The sequence below is a fragment of the Actinia tenebrosa genome, unplaced genomic scaffold (assembly GCF_029948245.1).
Source record: "Actinia tenebrosa isolate PJP-AT-01 unplaced genomic scaffold, QUT_ActTen_1.0 PGA_scaffold5__44_contigs__length_20552954, whole genome shotgun sequence".
Taxonomy (NCBI): Eukaryota; Metazoa; Cnidaria; class Anthozoa; order Actiniaria; family Actiniidae; genus Actinia; species Actinia tenebrosa.
In genome coordinates, this window is record NW_028292582.1 from 20,419,452 (window position 1) to 20,438,350 (window position 18,899).

The window sequence follows — 18,899 nt, forward strand, 5'->3', positions numbered from 1 at the left end:
CGTTTTGATTATACTTACATCAAATCGGTTCTTTTCCAAGAAACTGAATATAACTGCTTTGACCTTCTTGGTACTTAAGCCCAACTGGTACGCTGCCGCTGCATAAAAGCAGTCCCTATCAATCTTGGAGTCGTGGGTAATGGTAAACCCCGCACTTTCAAGTCGTTTACTCAGAATTTCCATACTAACACGGAGAACTGCTAAGCAATAATGAAACAAGCTTTTTCGCAACGACAAAACACATAGAAGGAGGAGAAACGCGATGCCGAAAACGCGAATTTGCTGTCCATCAACTTCACACGTTTGCAGCGGCTTGTCGCTCCAGTTTCTAGGTAACATCTTGATAAAGTCCAAGACTCCATTGAAGACTCCTCGTTGAAGCGAGACAAAGTAGAAGACTAGTTGTCGTTGTTGTTGTTTTCTTTTCCTTTTTTTCTTTTTCTTTTTTTTCGCCAAATTTATGTTTCAACAGCAAGGCCAATATAAATGAAATGTAAGAAAGTGCTAAAAGGTTTCCCAGGCCACCAATTTTGGTGTATTTTTATAACACTGTCGCGCAAAACAGACACAGACTACCTTGCACAACCCACAATTACGCCGAATTTACAGGAAGAAAGCCACACAATCTCGTTTTAGAAGTATAGTGAAGAAATGATGAATTTGGAAATTTTGGAAAAAAATTGGAACCCACGACTTCGTACCCACGACTTCGTACCCACGACCCACGACTTTTTACCCACGACCCACGACTTTTTACCCACGACCCACGACTTTGTACCCACGACCCACGACCATTAGGCAAACTCGTCATAGAATACATCTCGAATCTGTTCTTACATAGCTCATGTCGCCAGAGATGCTTCTACCTGTCTAAGGTGAGGTTGCTCTTCATACGAAAATAAAAATTTGTTCGCCATAAAAACCCAATTCCAAAACTCAACTTCCTTTCATCAAATTTTTGCATTCAAGCCGCTTGCCTAAATGTCTTGTTGAAACTACAAGGCGTAATGAACACGAGCCACTCTGCGCTAGTATAAAGCGGTACCTTTGAACTTCAGACAAGGTTCTTGACGTTACCCTAAGGCTAGCAGAATAATTAAAACCAACCTTTTAGATTAACCATTTTTCGACAGCAATGACCAAAAACCTACCATAAATCTATGTCTCGAAAGGGCAGCATGGCAGACAGCTAGGACAAAACCAATTTTCAATAAAATATTTTCTCAAATATAATTTGTTTAATTTTCGATTTTGATGAAAGATAGATGAAAGCCTTCTATCAGGTCTTGAAATCTTACGACAGAATAACAATATCTGCCCAAGGGGCAATAAATACCAAGGCTTGCTACGAACGTCAACACTAGGGTATCTAGAGCTTCTAATAAAACCACTTGTCACTCGAGTTGTCAAACACAGAGAAAGCTAGCTACAAGCTTACCCTGATAACGAGATTTAGGAAAGGACAGGCAATGCTTTTCTAGAGTAATACGACCGCGACCAACACAATAGGCACGGCTTTTCTCTGATTGAACCAAATTAATTCCATTTGGTAAACTAACAATACGAGAGCTAAAAGACACGAGCCGCCAGAAGGGTCAAGACCACAAATTCTTTCGTAAAATTTATAACTGTTTATTTATAGGAATTTTAAACTACAATTATGTCCGGTTTTGGACTTGTAAACTAAGCTGTGATTTCAGCACTAATTTCAACGACCTTAAACATACTGTAGGTTCAATACGAACAATTTGGAGTCAGTCGCTTTTTTTCTCGTAGTTAATCCTAAATCAAGCGATAATTAGCCGATGGCAGCTGTCTTGTGTCTATACACTTCTTCGTGGACGCGTCTCTCGCTCTATTCTTTTCTTTCTTGAACGTAAACATGTCAAACTCTCGTCTCGTAAATCTGTGTTCTCCAGTACTTCGCAATATCTCTAGTCAAAGTAGTGTTTTTAGGATCTAAAACGATACGTTGTTTAGTTTAGCTCGGCTTAGTGAATTAAAGCTCTTAGAATGACCTTACTCTTTTAAGACGTATTATACCGTTGTCTCGTTTGGATTAGCGGGTTTTGGAGCTCGTCTCGGAGGCCTTTTCCCCCTCATTTTGTAATAAAATTTCTTCCACGATTTGACAGTCTTTGGTGTCCATACCCACATGCCTGAGATAATGCCAACAAACAAAGACATGAAGAGTTTGATAACAAAAATACTGAAATTAGGCTCAGCAACAGCCTCGTCTCTCTTCCCATAATACCAGTATTCTTTGTTTGCATATTCGTAAAAATAACAAGCGATTACTGCTGTGGCCGGGATCGTCGAAAGGACTGAAAATATTCCTATTCGTACGATAAGTCTCTCTAGTTTATCTGTCTTGGCCTGATTTGTTCTTTGTACCGTAGAACGGACCCGAAATAGGGCAACAAAGCCTGCGATCAAAAACAGAGTCCCTATAATAAGATATGTAAACTGCGGTCCAAGGACAAACGCGGCCAGTGCTATCAAGTCTTGGTTACCTACATAACAAACACCAGTAAGTTCATCCCCGTCGACTTTCCTCGTTATGAGGATAAAAATGGTCTTGATACACGGAAGAATCCAAGCGATAACGTGAAAAAGGTTGGCATATGATCCAATGGCTTCGTAGCCCCACTTCATGCCCGCCGCGAGAAACCAAATAAGAGCCAGAACGACCCACCAAATCGTAGCTGCCATGTTGAAAAAGTATTGAATTAAGAAGATTACAGCACATCCTGTGTTTCTGAGCCCATCTTGGATATGAAATCTGACATTGGTCGCCGGATCGACATCGCATGATACAGCGCTTCTTCCAGCAGCCAGACGAATGATGAATGATATGGAGTAGAAGTTGTAGCACAAAGCGAGCCAGATGATGGCTCGTTCGGGGTACTTAAACCTGGTTGTATCGATAATAAAGGTAGAAAGCGTCACTAAAGTCGAAAGGAAGCACAATATAGACCAGATTGTCATCCATAACTCAATAGTCTTTTTATCCGAGTTCTTAAAAATCCCTTCTTCATTACATCGCACAGCACACGATTCAGTGCTACGAACATAATAATAATTCTCGCTGTTTTTAAACCTTCGACATTGTTCCGAACCTTTCTTCTTTAAATCCGGTGAATTTGCAGTATCGTTGGGCAGCACTCGACCAGGGTCTACAGACGTTGGCTGCTCTGTAAAGTTTGGTCCTGGCATACACATATGTTTCTCGTTGTTTGTCGGCAAGAAGCGCGAGCAGTTGAGAGGATGAGGCCATGGAATCCCAAATTCAGTTAACACAGGGAGGCACGAAGTTCGTACATACTCACAAAGCGGTCGACAAGACGTTATCACCACGTCGAGTTTTTCCGTACAAAGAGGAGCGTACGCCGAGCAAAGAAAAAAAGTCAAATGTTGTTTAGCACAGCCATACTGAATAAGAGGAAGAAACTGTTTGAGTTGGGCTTCTGCTTCTCTTTGAGACTCGTGTCCGATCAGATTAGGCATCCGTGTAACATTGTAGCCCATGTTTCGACATAATTCAATTGATACTTTCTCACATTGCCAAGTTCTTCTTGATTGAGCTGAACTAAGTGCAATAGAGGCTGCCAATATTAGCAAACCAAGACACAAAGGTCTTCTTCGTCTTGACATGATGTCCACAAAGTTTTAGTCAAGGGTTACTGACTGCGATCGTATTCCTGAGACGTGAGTGCGAATAGTGCTGGCGATTTAGCGCTTATAATTCTAACTCACTCAACCCACATCTGTTATAGAGGACTTCTCGTGGATTCAATCTAACTGAGCTCGTTTCACGAATGGTAGCATTTGAAAAACACGAGTTATTTTGGCCAAAAGCTTACACTTAGTTTTCTTACTTCGTGATCCGCGACCATCAACAGAATTGTAATACACTTCATCTGCATATGAATGCGTTTCTGTGTGTTTTCAAAGTCTATTTGATCCACAGCCAATCAGCGACGACCAGACTAATAATAACCACGCCTACCGCAAGCTCTATCACTGGCACCTGTCAGTTAACCTAATTCAAGGCCAAGTTCCATTGGCTAATGAAATAAGTAAAGTAAACTTGCAAAATTCGTCTCTGTTGTTTTTTAATGCATGATCCCGAGATATTTACATAGCATTTGTTTTTTGACAAGTCGGTCTTTTCTTAGCTTTATTGACGAAAATAGGCTAAAACTGAACGAGTCATTTCGGATCTCTTATCCAAAGTCTAAAATGATGGACATTTTTTTGATTATTTTGGAGAACTCTCGCGCTGAAAATTACGAGTCACACATTTTTTGAACCACGCGTACGTGGGAGAAGTCAATTTGTAGGCCATGTTTTGAATGACAGAAATATGATCGCTGATCGAGGCGCAATCATTTCAACACAGCATTTGTCGGCATCGACTGTGCTTTTTCGCGCGCAACCTTGTTTATGTAATTTTAACGCTAAATTGCTCAAGTGCATCGATATGGATAAGCCGTTTGGAAAACTGCTAGACAAAACAACAAGAAACGAACCAACTTTACCGAAAATTGTTTCTTTTCCGTTACATACAACGATGGGGTCATGATGTGATGGCATGGTGGTGGCTTCGTGACCAAGCTGTTTTATTTTTCACGATTGCCGCGAGCGGTGGCTTTTATCAAAGGAGCCGCTTCACACTCCCTTATTTATACTGACACACTTAGCTAAGAAATGAATTGTACGCTTCGCTTCTGAGTACGCTCTCAACACTACACTTTTTTTGTCCTTAATCATTTTTTTCGGGGTTTGTATGTTTTTGGAGGAAATCTTTGTCTATCGAATCGAAGGCGCCTTGTTCCTAATCATCGTAAAAGTGATCAGTTGATTACATGGGTCATAAAAGACGCCGCAGACAGTGGTCCACCAGGCCACGCTACAATTCAAAAATAACAGCTCCTAATTTTAAGACAAGACTTCCATCTGTGCCGTCCGCAGGGGATCCAGTCTGAGCAATTCAATCCTAAAACGAGTCTGTTACACGAATATTAGCTCTAGAAGTAATAACATGGTAGTTATCTGGAAGTATTGCTCGCGGTGTGTTGATTAGCGGCGAGGAAAATGCCCGTTTTTACCTCGTCAAGTTGTCGTGTTACAATTTGACAGACAATTTTTCTGCTAATGAATCTTTATTCTCTTAGTGTGCGTCTCGGAAATATTCGTTGTTAATAAGTCTAAATTTGCTTTCAATATTGACGACTGGATCATTCTGAGGGCTTATTTGCGGGCGTAAAATTTCACTGTCAAAGTCTGGGGCGCTTGAACCCTTTTAACTTCAAAGCCTCCGAGGACGGTGCTGACAACTTGCGCTGTAATGCTTTTTGTTATCTTATAAAAAACAGAATCTCCTGATCTTAAACTAAATGAATTACAAACGAAGTATTCACTTCCGGTTTGATGTATGTTGAACTTTATCTGTTTATCGATTTTTGGGGAAAAGCCAGAAGTTCGGGCGGATGAAAAAAACAAAAATATGTAATTTCACGAATTTGGTAATGACAATGATGCGCAAAGTCATGTAAATGAGTGATAACACTATTTGCATCGATTTTTTTCTAAGCAGCGCGCATCCGAAAGTCTTCTACTTTGTTCGGAATGACGGTAGGGTGTTGCTGGGCAATGGAATTCTGAAATGCCATTCACTCATTTTTTACATGTCATGGTTTGAACGCGGGTGTTAAAGTTTGTTGTGAAGCGTGATCGTTCGGGTGAGTGTAGTTTTAAGAAACTGTAAAGAAAGGATGTAAAATAACTGCACTCAGCACTCACCCGGACGAGCACACATCACAAAGTAGCAAAAAAACTTATTTATTTGAAGTTGAGAGAGTTTCCTTCAACCAGCTGGCGAGCACTACGTATTTAAAATGTAGTTCCAAAAAAGCGAGAAAAATCTCTATTATATTTAACCTTACCGATAACACTGTCTTTTCTAGATCTTTTGATTTTGCGCACTGGCTTAGTAATACTGAAATGACACGCGCATCAGACACATTTATCGTTCCATCTGAGATCGGCTCGTCTGGGAATGGATAAGTCTTCAAAGTGGTCAGCAAAAACCCTTTTGTTAAAACAATCAGAAACTGGGTTATCAAGGCAGCTGACCATGCTAGTACTGCTGTTTTGTATGTCGTCTATTTGCTGTGCTGTGATTTGCGAAATTAAGGGCGGGCCCTGTATATGAAGGAATGAGATACTACTGAGTCGACGATGAAGGATGACGTCAAAAGAGGCTAGTTCGGGAATGATAGAACTCTGGCGGGATTCCTGTGGATTTGGCGGGAAAATGGGACATTGCCCCTTTCGAGACCTCGCTACGTTATGCTAGCCTGCCTTACTCGCACAGAGAGGCTGGGAGTGAAATTCTATCATTTTCTAGCGGTTAATGCATGAAGGTATCGCCTCAATCTAACCCTCGATAAAAAGTTAACTTCAATGACTCAACCATAAACGACTTGAAGACAAGTAAACTGAGGCGCTTCCCCCTCCAGCCACCACCTCTGTCATGCGACACTCAATGGGCTATACATGATTTTAAAAAAAGCTGAGACTGGTGAAGGCAGCTCGTGGCATACCAAGCCCGAAACTGACACTATGAGCCGTGTGAATCCAATCTGCTAAAGGTCACAACGATATGAAATTTTCCTAATCTTTGTCTGCATGTTTATCTGGTATTTCTTCTGTGCCGGCATTATCAGAAACATCAATGATAACAGTGAGCAAAATGCAGCAAAATTTTCACCAACCTTTTTTGAAATAGCTGTATCTTTTTTTTTTTTTTTTTTTTTCATTTCCCGTTTCTTCACCGATTACGTGTTCAAATGTGTACTGTACTATATTGTTCTGCTCTCGCAACGACTGCTGCAATTGAGCAATCAATCATTCCATCGCCGATGATGTCACTTCGTCAATCATTATGACAAACTTTCAACCTGAAAGAGAGCGAAAGGAAACTTAACACCCAGAGCAAGTGAACCGCAGTCCCGCCACACACTTCAAGGTGGTCCGTTAAGGATACTAAATGGGCCGATAGTAAGTTTCGTTGTTTTTTTTAGTATTTAATAATACTTTATTCAAAAAAAATGCAGATTACATATTTTGAAAAGGAAGACATTGAGGTTAGCCCTATATAAGTCCCCTAATTTAAAATAAATAAATAATTTTAAGAACTAATAATATATATATATATATATATATATGTACAATACTAACTTCAAAAAATGTTCATGTGTTTCTTAAGTCTTGTTTTAAATTTATTTACGTTGGGTTCATCTGTATGATTTACTACGTTATTAGGAAGATCATTCCAAGATTTGATTATTCGCACAAAAAAAGAATATTTGTAACAATTTACTCTAGCAGATTTGGTCTGTATTTTAAATTGGTGATTAGCTCTCGTTTTCGTACTTTTACAAAGTATATGGTCATATCCTTGGGGTCAGATTTGGAAGAGCTCCGATGTGTCAAAGAGTTCAAAATTGTTCAAAATTAAGACAAAGCGAAATAGAAAACTCGGTGCTACTGAAAAAGGGAAGTTGTTCGAGCCAAATCAAAGCAACCGGCGGATCTGAGCTACACGGATGATGCTGCTGCTGCTGCTGTTGTTGTTGTTCATCATCATCTTCTTTTTCTTCTTCTTTTTCTTCTTCTTCTTCTTCTTCTTCTTCTTCTTCTTCTTCCTCCTCCTCCTTCCCGTTCGTCCTTTTGTTCCGCTTCCTTCCTTCCTTCCTCAGTTTCTTTCTGTGTGTGCTCAAGGACGAGAAATTCCTGAAACCCAAAGCAACGTTTTTACCAAATTTACGGCTAATAGAGTTGTAATGATGGGACCTTCGCACCCAAAAGCCCTAAATGGAGTTAAAAAATTGAGTAGATTGCGGGTTTCCTGTGTTACGGATAGCGTGACCAACACGTGACGGATGTTGTCACAGAAGACCCCTAGAACCCATTCTTCTTATAAACCCATGAATTAGGCCTTGCATAATGACTTAGCTTGCTTCAAAGAAAGATTTCTCCAGCTTATTATAAGGTTTTAGCAAGTCCTCCCTCTTAGAAAAGATGTCAGATATTCCATTGAGCTTAGAAGCTATCCGTCAGCTTCTGACGCCTTTGTCTTGTACAGATACTTGTTATGAGATCGCGCACACTTGGACGCCATCTTGTTTTGAGGGTTGCTTCTCTATCTTCAGGTCGATCATGAGAGAATCTCTGAAGATTTATCCGCCATTGTACTTGGTAAGTACTAACGAAAAAAAGATAATTTTGTGCAGGAAAATTTTCTTTCAAAACTTTCTTTAATCTTAGGAATTAAATTTAATGACACTGCTGAACTGAGCTGACTGCACATATACATGTATGAAGTTTAATAATACAGAATTTTTCTGACCAACATTATCTCGAGACGTACTGCATTTACTAAAATGATCCACAACTTCTAAGTTTTTGGCTATAATGTAATGTTTTTGTATGGTAGAAGTTTTTCTGTTAATGGTTCTCTCTCCCCTCCCTCCCCCCTTAGTTTAACTTTGCCTTTTGTGTTATTTACCCGCGACTTTGGGAGCAATTTGCATTACCGTCATTTGCATTGCTACGCGGCCACCCCAGACAAAAATCGTGACATGCACTTTGCAATAGACAGCCGTCAATCAAACACTTTGACATCATTTACACGCATTTGGATCAGCCCGGTGAGCGTGGCTCATACTGGAAATACTTGTAAATGTAAACAATCAACAAGTTTTGGCGCGTTTTGAATCACACATGTGTGTAAATGACATCAACGTGTTTGATTGACGGCAGTCTATTGCAAAGTGCATGTCGCGATTTTTGTCTGGGGTGGCCGCGTAGCAATGCAAACGAAGGTAATATAATAACTCTTTATCCTCGAAAATTACTGTCCCCTCTGTGGGGGAGGTATGGATATTTCTGGAACTGCACAATATACCCTCCTCAGACCCTCCCCACACCTTGGAAATCCCAATCCCCAAAAGGTATGGAAATTTCTGGAACCACACTACATACCCTCCCCATATCTCTCCCCACCCTCCCTCTGTGGGGGAGGTATGGATGCTGTAACTTTTTATCCCTTTATTTGTCTTAGGTTGCAGCCATCCTTAGAAAAGAGAAATTTGAATACTTTACACAACGTTTCTTCCTAGACGTTTTACAGTCTGCACTTGCTATAGCTGTCAATGGTAGTTTCTTTGTTGGATGGGTTTGTGTAGTTAGGTAAGGAAAGAAAATTTATTTTAAAAAAATTCAAAATGGTCATTTTGGAAGTTACAGACTAAGACCCAAGAAACTGTGGGACAAGATATTGATGTTAATTAATCATATTTCTTTGTTTTTAAAGAAAATGTTTAGGGAAATTCTATTTCCTGTCAATGGGTTTGTTGCCAGGCTTCCTGGCCTCTGTGATGGGAATAAATGTTGAGAGAAAGGAAAGACGAGGGATCCTATCATTATACATGTTTAATCTGGTATGTCTTTGATGTATGTATTTATCTTGCGCGAAATGTTTTCCTTTTTCAGCTGCAAAAGGGGTGGGACAGGGCAGAAGGGCGTCTCTTATAATTTTATTCTTAGCCCCCCACGCCCCCAACACACACACTTTTTAGGGTGCTTCACAGCCCCTGGTTGGTGAGAGGTAGTTGCTCTCACTGTGCTCACGACGCTGGTGACAACCATCTCCAGTGGCCATGCTAACAATACAGAGCCCACAGTAATTGGCTATGCTGTGGTGCTGACCCTGCCCTCACAGAAAAAACAAAATACAAAAATAAGATACAAAAATAAAATACTAAAACAAAATACGAAAATAGAAATAAAGATGAATAGGTTATATTAGTTGTATGATAATGTTTTGTTTATTTTCAACACTATCAGGCAATTGAGATGATATACAATGTTCTTAAAAAGCGTGGTTACATTATTCCTGTTCCTTATGGAGAGGTAAGATTATGGGCTGACCATCTATAGTTGCCGTGCCATGCATGTCTGAAAAAATTTAGTGAAGAAATAAAGGAAATTGTTGAGGTGAATGGGATTGGTAAATTTTGATAATTCAAAATCTTGCAGCATTGAGACCTGTTCATCCTGACTGATTCATTGAGTAAAAAAACACACGAAAGAAGTGTAAGGAGAAACACGAGCCGTAGGGGAGTGCTTCTCACACTCCTTGTGCTTACGTGCTTTATTACTAAATGGACCACGGAAAAAGCTGTTTTATTTGTTTTATTATATAGTTACCAATTTTTTTCAACATTAAATTTATTTATGGAAAAAAAGACAGTGGCAGGATCTAGCAGCGCTGTGCTCCATTCACTAATAAAGCACAGTTTTGGACCAATCAGAGCGTGCATGCTATCCTAACTATATAATAATTTGTAGTAAATAGTGTAGAGATTTTTTAAACAAATGTTTCTAGACCTGTGTCCCTTCCTCAGTGTAAAATGATCAACTTGAATAAAACCCATCTTATCACTAGAGGCAATGAAGTAAAACAATAAAAACATAACTGATGCAAGGGTAGATAAAGCCAGCTGCTCAGCACATTTCTTGTTTTCATAGGTGTGGATATTGTGTGTAACAAGTGCCATTATGATGTATTTATACAGGTAAACAATAATGAAAAGGTCAAGGCCTTAAAGTAATGGCCAATCAGTTGCCGGTCATGATCACAGGCTAAATTAGTTTTAGCTTAGTCATACCTTATTTCTGGCTTAACCTTACTGGTCAAAATGACCAGCAAGGCAAAGATTTGGCCAGAGAAGCCCCAGTTCTGGACGGACATTGTCAGATGTCCATCCATTATTTTAAGCCCTGAGGTCATAATAAACTTTAATGAAAGTCACACTCTATCTTTGCTTTTCTTATTTCCTGTGTATAATACTTTTCAGGAGTGAAGATGGATTAAGAAGAGGAGCCCTGAAGTCACTAATTAGGTCAGTTGACTTTTTCTTTAAAATACGGAAATCTAAAATTGTGTTACTGGCTGGGAACATTGGACATAGTTCACCTAGGCAGAATATTTTTGCCATTTCAAACCATGTAGTATTCTTTTGAGGATAAGATTCTTTGTAAAAGTAAATGGTTTGAACCCAGGTGTTGAAGTTTGTTGTGAAGTGTGATCCTCTGGGTCAGTGTAGTCTTGAGAAAGACTGTTGTTGGTAGTGACTGTCGTTTTAACAGCCTGAGTGGAGTCCAGAAAACAAGAGAAATCTTTCTTTTAGTCATATCCATATTCGTGTCTTCTCATGCACAACCATTAAACAAAGAAATAATACTCTTGGGAATGACACATGGTCTGAAATGGGAAAAATCTTATTGTACCAAGGCGAACAAGGTCTATTATTATGTACTTATTGACTGAGTGGGAAAGCTGGATGGGAAAAATATTTTGTTTGAGGTCATGCTGTAGGGACAGAGTGCAGCGAATCATATGTTGCAAAAGAGGCTGAAAATTCCTGCAAAAAGTAATAAATACAGCATACATAAACCAAGGAGGGAGGGCTGGACGGGTTTTTCTAGCCCGCTTACATCAACCTGTCCGGCCCCTAACATGTGGCTTTTTAAAAAAGTTTTAGTAGAGTGTGCAAGCAGGGCCATGTGGGTCATATGATAAATACCAGTATAATTTCCATTTTTTTATTCAACGTCTGTACCTTGTCATCCCACAGGTTTTTTGTTGGCTCACAAGGGCCAGAAAATGTCAAAGGAATCAAGAATAATCAGAATGTACCTCCACAAATTTGTAATAGGATTCAGTATCAGCTGTCTTTAGACTGGTAAGAAAGGGATCAGTGGAGTTTGTCAATGTATTGATGAATTTATTGAATGATTTCTTTTTTTCCCCTCAATTCCAGTATAAAACAAAGTTTGAAAGCTTTCACTGTAGGATTCGTGCTGCAGCTTCTTCCTCAATTACCGAAAGCTTTCCGAACGCCAAGTAAGCAACACATAAATCTTAAAACTTTGTCATGAAGAAATAGAAAATGTGAGTGTGCTGCGTGTAGTGTGCGGTGTGCAGTGCTGGGGGAGAGGGCCTTCAAGAGCTAGAGCTTGATTCTAAGATTAAATGTCGTGCTGACTCCTAGCACTTCTCTCTTGTACTGCCAAACCCCGTTTGCTTTATAACGGCACACAACAAAACACACCTTTTTTATATCTGTGTTACAGATTATTAGTGAAAATAACACACTATTAGTGAAAATTCTTAGGCATCTCATTAAATAGTAAAAAAATCCACAAAATACATGCATGTGCTGACAGTGTGCTCTTATGATTCACACATGCCATTCAATAAGAACGCAAGATTTATAATTTTGCAGTTAACATTATTCTATGGGGTTTTTTTTGGCAGCTACATGCATGATTGTATACCTAATAACTATTATTATTATCTGACCTTAAATCTACCAATAGACCGTTTTCTCAAGGTTACATGCTCATCCAAATTTAAGGAACTTGACATGACAAGATACCAGAACAGGAGCTTCATAATGAGAATAAGCCTGAAACAAGATGACGTTTTACCCCCATCTCTAGACCATAATCCTTTTCACATTGCTTTTGTTCTTTAATTATGACTATTGTTCCTGTATTCTCTAAGGAAACAAAAATTTTAATAATAAAGGATTTTAAAAACTATTATGGTATAGAGTCGGGGGTAAAACGTCATCTCGCTTCAGGCTTATTATCATTTATTTCTATGTGATTTTTTGATAAGAATTCATTAAATCGATTATTTTCCTCTTTAAATATAAAGCTGGCTTTTCAATTTTACTGAATTTGCATTTTTCAATTTTGTTAACCATCAAGTTGGATGCGCATGCAACCTTTAGAAAACAGTTTATTGGTATATTTTTAACTGCTCCAAAACTTTGATAAGAATGTGTTTCAAAGATAAGAATGTTGTTCTTTAGGTAATTTCCCACAGAGCTTGTATAGTCCAGACAATTTCAAATGTGGTCTGTTTTTAGGAAGTTATGTTGGGATATTTAAGGTAAGTGAAACTAGATAATATTGTTTTTATGCTTTAGAACCCTAGTTTTTGAAAGGGTGGACTGTCTTGTGAAAGTTTATTTGGATATTTCAAAAATCAAACAGAGTACAACTATTTCAAAAAAGGTGGAATACTGAAAACTGCATACTGAATAGTGCATTCCAAGACCAAAGGGCATTGTGGGTCTTGTTAATTTGAAATAAAATTAAGCAAATATACAGCAATTAACTCTCTACATGTAGTAAGTATATAGTTTCAGATATAATAAACTAAAAAAAGAATAGTAATGATGAAAAGGTAAATTATACACTGTGAAAAAGATGAAAAAACGATGAAGGACTAGCGTCCGAAATGTCAGTAAGTTTTTTCATCTTTTTCACGGTGTATAATTTACCTTTTCATCATTACTGTTTCATTAGAAACACAGACGCAGCTCACACTAGTTTTTAGCTAGTTATATCTTCTTAAAAATAGAATAAATAATAATTATTAATTCTACTTTAGACAATGTCGCTGACCCTCAATGCGCTTAGGTCTTGGAATGCACTATTCGCTAATGCAGTATTCAGTATTCAACCTTTTTGAAATAGCTGTATGCCAGTTTAAACAAAAAAAGTAGTAAAAATCAACAGGTGAGTTAAGTGTTGTAATTTGTAAATATAAAACGTAAGATAGTAAGTGTATAAGAGCCCTTTACGGGGAGTAATGGATGTAAAATATAAGTTTTAAAAAAGTTTTTTGGTCTTGTAGCATTGACCAATTATCACCGAATATTGGAATACACTTTTTCATATGTTAGCTCAACATTTAGTTTCTTATTTTCACTGATTGTAATATTTGTAATGATGTTTCAGGTTGTAGAGTATTTACTGGCTGTATATCGTAAAAGACAAGATAATTTAAATGCATTAATTGCTGGTAATTTCATTTTATTTCATAACGATATTGTGTGATCAATTAATCTCCATTATCGAGTCTTCAGCAATCACAATCAGTAATTTGGTCTTTTTTAGGGTGTTAAAATGATTGAAATTTAGAAGCTCAGCATTTCTTGGAATCTTTTGGGGGTATACAGTAGAGCATTTTCACGTGACGTCACAGTGGCCATTATGGGGTACCAAAACAATACATTTTCTATCCTCCAGGAATTGAACTCTATTTTTATGCAAATACTGTGCAGAAAGTTTCTATTGTTTATGGCTGCCTTCTCACGTGAGTGAAAACGCTCTATCTCTTAGGGGTGTTCTGGTTGTCCAACCATGCCCTTTGTTATCTTTTAGGGGTATTTTTGAAAATGCCCAAAGGGCATACCCCATACTTTTACCCCGGAGTCCCCACCCCAATTCCAGCCTCAATTTGGAGCCATTGTTGTGTGGTCACTAAAGTGAATTCAGGAACAGCATATAATTAACTAATATTGTCATCAACCAGTCATCAAACATCAACTTAACGATTGCCACAAATCAATCATTTACATGTACCACTCATTATGATCAATGCTTTATTATAAACCAATCATTGTCATCATCAGACCAATTATCATCATTATCATCTTCATCAGCCAATAATCAATCAGACCAATTATCATCATCGTCATCATCAGCCGATAATCAATCAGACCACTCATCATTGTCAGCCAAAAATCAAATCAATCATCATCATTGTCATCATCAGCCAACAATCAATCAGACCTATCATCATCATCATCTTCAGCCAATAATCAATCAGAGCAATTATCAACATCGTCATCATCAGCCAACGATCAATCAGAGCACTCATCATCATCGTCAGCCAACAATCAGATCAATCATCAATTGTTATCATCAGCCAATAATCATTCAGACCAATCATCATCATCATCATCTTTTTCATCAGCCAATATTCAATCAGACAAATTATTACCATCTTCATCATCAGCCAATAATCAATCAGATCAACCATCATCATCAACAACAATATTAATAATCAATCAGACCACATTTTGTTAGCATTCAATAACCATCTTTTTATCTCATAGGTGGTCTGTCAGGTCTATCTATGATGTTTTATCGTAGCTCAACTATTGCTTTATATTTAGCATCCAAAATAGGAGAGGTAAGAAAATAATGGAGAACCAGAAAAAGACAGTGCTATATATTCTATAACTAAAATGTATTAAAACGTTGAAGGGGAAATTGTGAGGCTTGTTATTCATTGACAGACATAGAGATATAGAGGTTATTTACCAGTCCAGGTAGTCCAGATAGGGTAAAACTTTGCCAAGGGCACAGTTTTTTCCTATCTAGACCGACTGTAGGATGGTAAATAACTTATTTACTTTTTTACCATTTCTTTTGCAATGTTTTTTTAGCAAATCTTAATCTTACGTACACTCTTGAATGACGTAAGCAACCAGGATACCAGATTGAAGGCAGAGAAAGGAAACAGAAATCAGAACACATAATATTTTTAAAATATCAGGCCTGGAAAAAAAAGCTTAATTATTTGTTTTATCTTTCTATAGATTATGTACAAAAGAGGAGTAAGGCAAGGTATTTTGCCAACCATTCCTCATGCGACAATCTGGGTGTACAGCATCAGTACTGCATTGATATTTCATTCTGTGAGTCACATTTATTGTCTAGCTAAAACTATGATTCCTGTATCTACTGTACATGTTCTGCTCTACTCTTTGGCTCCTCTCTTCCTCTCTCCTCTCTCCTCTCTCCTCTCTCCTCTCTCTCTTCTCTCCTCTCTCTTCTTCTCTCCTCTCTCTTCTCCTCTCCTCTCCTATCCTCTCCTCCCATCTTGCTATTCTCTCTTCTTCTTTGATCTCTTCTCCCATCCTGTTCTACGGCATGTTAACTACCTTAAACATGACATCATATTTTTGTAGGCTTCCTTTGAAGTAGATACTGTACGCCCCTCTTACTGGAAGTACCTCAATCAAGTAACTGGAAAAAGGTTTGTATAAAGTATCTTTTACAGTACTTTTTGAACACAAGTATTTCATTGCTACTGTATAACAACCATACCTCCACCACAAAGGGGGGGATGGATATTTCTAAGGGGTGGGGTGGGGAGGGTCTGAAGAGCTTATACCTACCCCACCAAGGGGGATTAAAGAATAACTGCGAATATCATCATATTGGCAGCAGCTTATCAAACTTAATAATCATTGGCATCTCAAAGGATGTTTGATTTCAAAGAAAAGAAACTTTCTTGTAGCCTTTAGGGATAAGGATAGAAGGAGACAGTGATAGTAAAAGGAATGTAGCATATCGAGCTGAGGTCCCTTGCGTTTAACCCAGTAAGATCAAACCTTCTTTTTTCTGTAGATTTTTCAAGATGAACAGACAGCGCCTTGCTCAGGTTTTTGGAGCAAAAAGCCTCAAAATTTATTGAAAAAGCAAGTCTAAATTTATGATGACTAAGATAACTAATTCTAGCACTAAAAATAAATCAGCAAGGACGGGGACTAATCATTGTCTTTCTTTCTCTGTAATATTTCATCCTTGACAAAATTTTCACCTCTATTCTTTTCCTCTTAAAGTTGGGTTACCTGTGGTAAGGTTACTGAGAAAGACTGGGGCAGTCAGAGCCAGTCTTCACTCTACATTGCCATCAATCTCATACCCAGAGTCCTCCAGGAACTTCCTGTTTTGTGTTATTGGCACCAACCCGCTGACAAAAATGCCAGAGGACTCAGGGCTCGAGATTGACTTTGCCATATGAAACCCATCATGTCCACGAGCACGAATGTCTAGCACAAAGCATGATGGGAAACCGAGTACTAACGGTTTTTCAGCTCCTCTAATGAAAATCCCTTAGACAATCTTTTCTTCAACATTTTCTATGGAAATGTGAGCATTTCAACAGAAGAAAATAACAGTATTTTTCCTCTGATAATTCTATTGCTTTCCTCGTTCTGTTTAGTGTAGTACTCAGTTTCCCATCATGCTCTGGGCTAGAGATTCGTGGTCGTGCACATTGGCTATTAGCCATTCTGAGGTTGAGGAAAAAACAGGGTAGCGTTGGCATAACAGTGCATTAGTGGTGCTGTTTTAGGGGACATGTTTGTAAGATGGCATCAAATTCTTCCTCAATAAACACCTCAAAATGCACTCCACTGCCAACTCAACCCAGTTTTTTTCTCAACCTCAGAATGGCAAGTAGCACATATCTGCTATTTGCACACCTTTTTCGCCCGTTTTACTGCACTTTTATATATTTTTTATTTATAATTTTAGTCTCGTATTCCACTCCACCATTGTGACGCGAAAATACCTTCCTTTTGTTCTTTGCAGTTTCTCAATTTATACCAATTTTTGTTTTAGATTCTGCGAAATCAACCGACAGAGACTAGGTGATATCTTTGGGCTCGACTCTGCCAAGTTGTTCCCTCCTGATGATCTGTACATGTCTTTAAGAAGATAATGATTTAGAGAGGAAGAGAATATCATCTTTAGCAGGTGAAGATTTGACAGTTAAAATGGACTAATTTTCAAATTGGGGTAAGATAGGGGTTCTGGACCACGCCAAGTCCTAAGCAAGATATTTTAAGCAAATCGGCAACAGTGGATTGGTATTTAGGCCACACTCGTTTACTAATGATAATTATCCAATTGATTAGAGTGTCATTTCTAACTGGGAACTTTCGTAGTACACGAGCTAATTTTATAATTATAGAAGTTGAAAGCGAAACGGTCTTAATGAAGTAATACCTCATCCCTTCATTATCAGCCATAATTATCTAAATTAATCATGTTATTTCTAACTGGAAACTATCGTAAGACAAGCTAATTTTATACACTAGTAGATCAATTGTAGAGGTTGTTTGCACAGCAACCACAGAGGAGTTATACCTTGATCATACACAGTTACTCAACATAATTAGCCAAATTATTCATGTCATTTCTAACTGGGAACTATCGTAAGACAAGCTAATTTTGTACGCTAGTAGGACTAATTGTAGAGGTTGTAACCTTGATCAAATCAGTCACTAAACGTAATTATCCAAATCATTCATGTCATTTCTAATTGGGAAATAACGTAACACACAAGCTAATTTTCTACATTTTTTCAAGAGAACATACACAAAATATCCTCATTGAAATGATATACTCTGCAAAGATGTTACATCCAGTGCTAGTCATCATCGAGTTTTCATCTCATACCACGCATTTGCTGTGGAAGTCCTCCAGATATTGACTTCTCAGTACAAAATGATGAGGATTACTTGAATTAAGCTGCAAGGCTCTTACAAAACCCAATGTTAACGAGGTGATTTTATATAATCAAAAAGATTGACAATTCTTGATTCGATTTTTCAATGCTTTACTATGTGAAATCCGCATGTCATGAACTGTCTTGATATCTATCAATATTTATAATAATTTATTAATATTCTTATAATAAAGGGAAAATCAATAATTAAAAATCGGATCGAGAAAACTCCTCTGTACCACTCTCCACTCTTGGTAGCAAACAGAGGTCTCGTTTGAGTTTCCTTTTTATTAATTTCGTTATTTTTATTAATTTGCGTCTAGCAGCTCCTAGCAAATTGACGTTAACTTTAAACCATCACCGCATTGATTTCATTTTCGCTGCCTGCTTTTGCCATGACAACGGCATATGTATTACTATGGTAACCATTGCCATGATGACCACTTCCATAACTTTAGTGACAAATACCATCACCGTGGATGTTCCATAACCAATGGTTGTTTCCGAGGAAAACTTAAGTTTCTTGAAAGACTCTTGAATGTTAGCCTTAATAGAAATTATATGAGAGCGCTTCACTGAGTCTGAAAATGTAATGATAAAAGTGTAAATTTTTCACCGTGAAAAGATGAAAAAGATGAAAAAACTTACTGACGTTTCGGAC

General features: G+C 38.0%; 2 protein-coding genes across 3 annotated transcripts; one reads left to right on the forward strand and one right to left on the reverse strand.

Moving 5' to 3' along the window:
- Positions 1–1,218: 1,218 nt before the first annotated feature.
- Positions 1,219–3,930, reverse strand: LOC116305314 (frizzled-4). Its single transcript, XM_031715202.2, has one exon. It carries the CDS (start codon positions 3,652–3,654, stop codon positions 2,038–2,040), a length of 1,617 nt encoding a protein of 538 aa, XP_031571062.1. The 5' UTR covers positions 3,655–3,930; the 3' UTR covers positions 1,219–2,037.
- Positions 3,931–7,999: 4,069 nt separating this feature from the next.
- LOC116305321 (transmembrane protein 135) lies at positions 8,000–18,033 on the forward strand. 2 transcript variants are annotated; one of them, XM_031715209.2, is made up of 15 exons: positions 8,000–8,265; positions 9,131–9,258; positions 9,383–9,509; positions 9,916–9,981; positions 10,600–10,646; positions 10,929–10,973; positions 11,709–11,816; positions 11,895–11,977; positions 12,954–13,033; positions 13,888–13,951; positions 15,051–15,127; positions 15,537–15,635; positions 15,909–15,976; positions 16,351–16,421; positions 17,350–18,033. In XM_031715209.2, the coding sequence occupies exons 1-14, from the start codon at positions 8,089–8,091 to the stop codon at positions 16,415–16,417; spliced, it is 1,236 nt and encodes a 411-aa protein (XP_031571069.1). In that variant the 5' UTR covers positions 8,000–8,088; the 3' UTR covers positions 16,418–16,421; positions 17,350–18,033. The 2 variants fall into 2 exon arrangements, with proteins under 2 accessions (XP_031571069.1, XP_031571068.1); XM_031715208.2 differs by lacking the exon at positions 16,351–16,421.
- Positions 18,034–18,899: the final 866 nt, after the last annotated feature.

What these genes read in the sequence shown, in the direction of transcription:
- LOC116305314 (XM_031715202.2), bottom strand. Translation starts at nt 3,654, where the DNA reads ATGTCAAGACGAAGAAGACCTTTGTGTCTTGGTTTGCTAATATTGGCA.
- LOC116305321 (XM_031715208.2), top strand. Translation starts at nt 8,089, where the DNA reads ATGTCAGATATTCCATTGAGCTTAGAAGCTATCCGTCAGCTTCTGACG. An exon ending in CATTATACATGTTTAATCTG is followed by an intron (nt 9,510 to 9,915) that starts GTATGTCTTTGA and finishes CAACACTATCAG; the next exon opens with GCAATTGAGATGATATACAA. An exon ending in TAGCATCCAAAATAGGAGAG is followed by an intron (nt 15,128 to 15,536) that starts GTAAGAAAATAA and finishes ATCTTTCTATAG; the next exon opens with ATTATGTACAAAAGAGGAGT.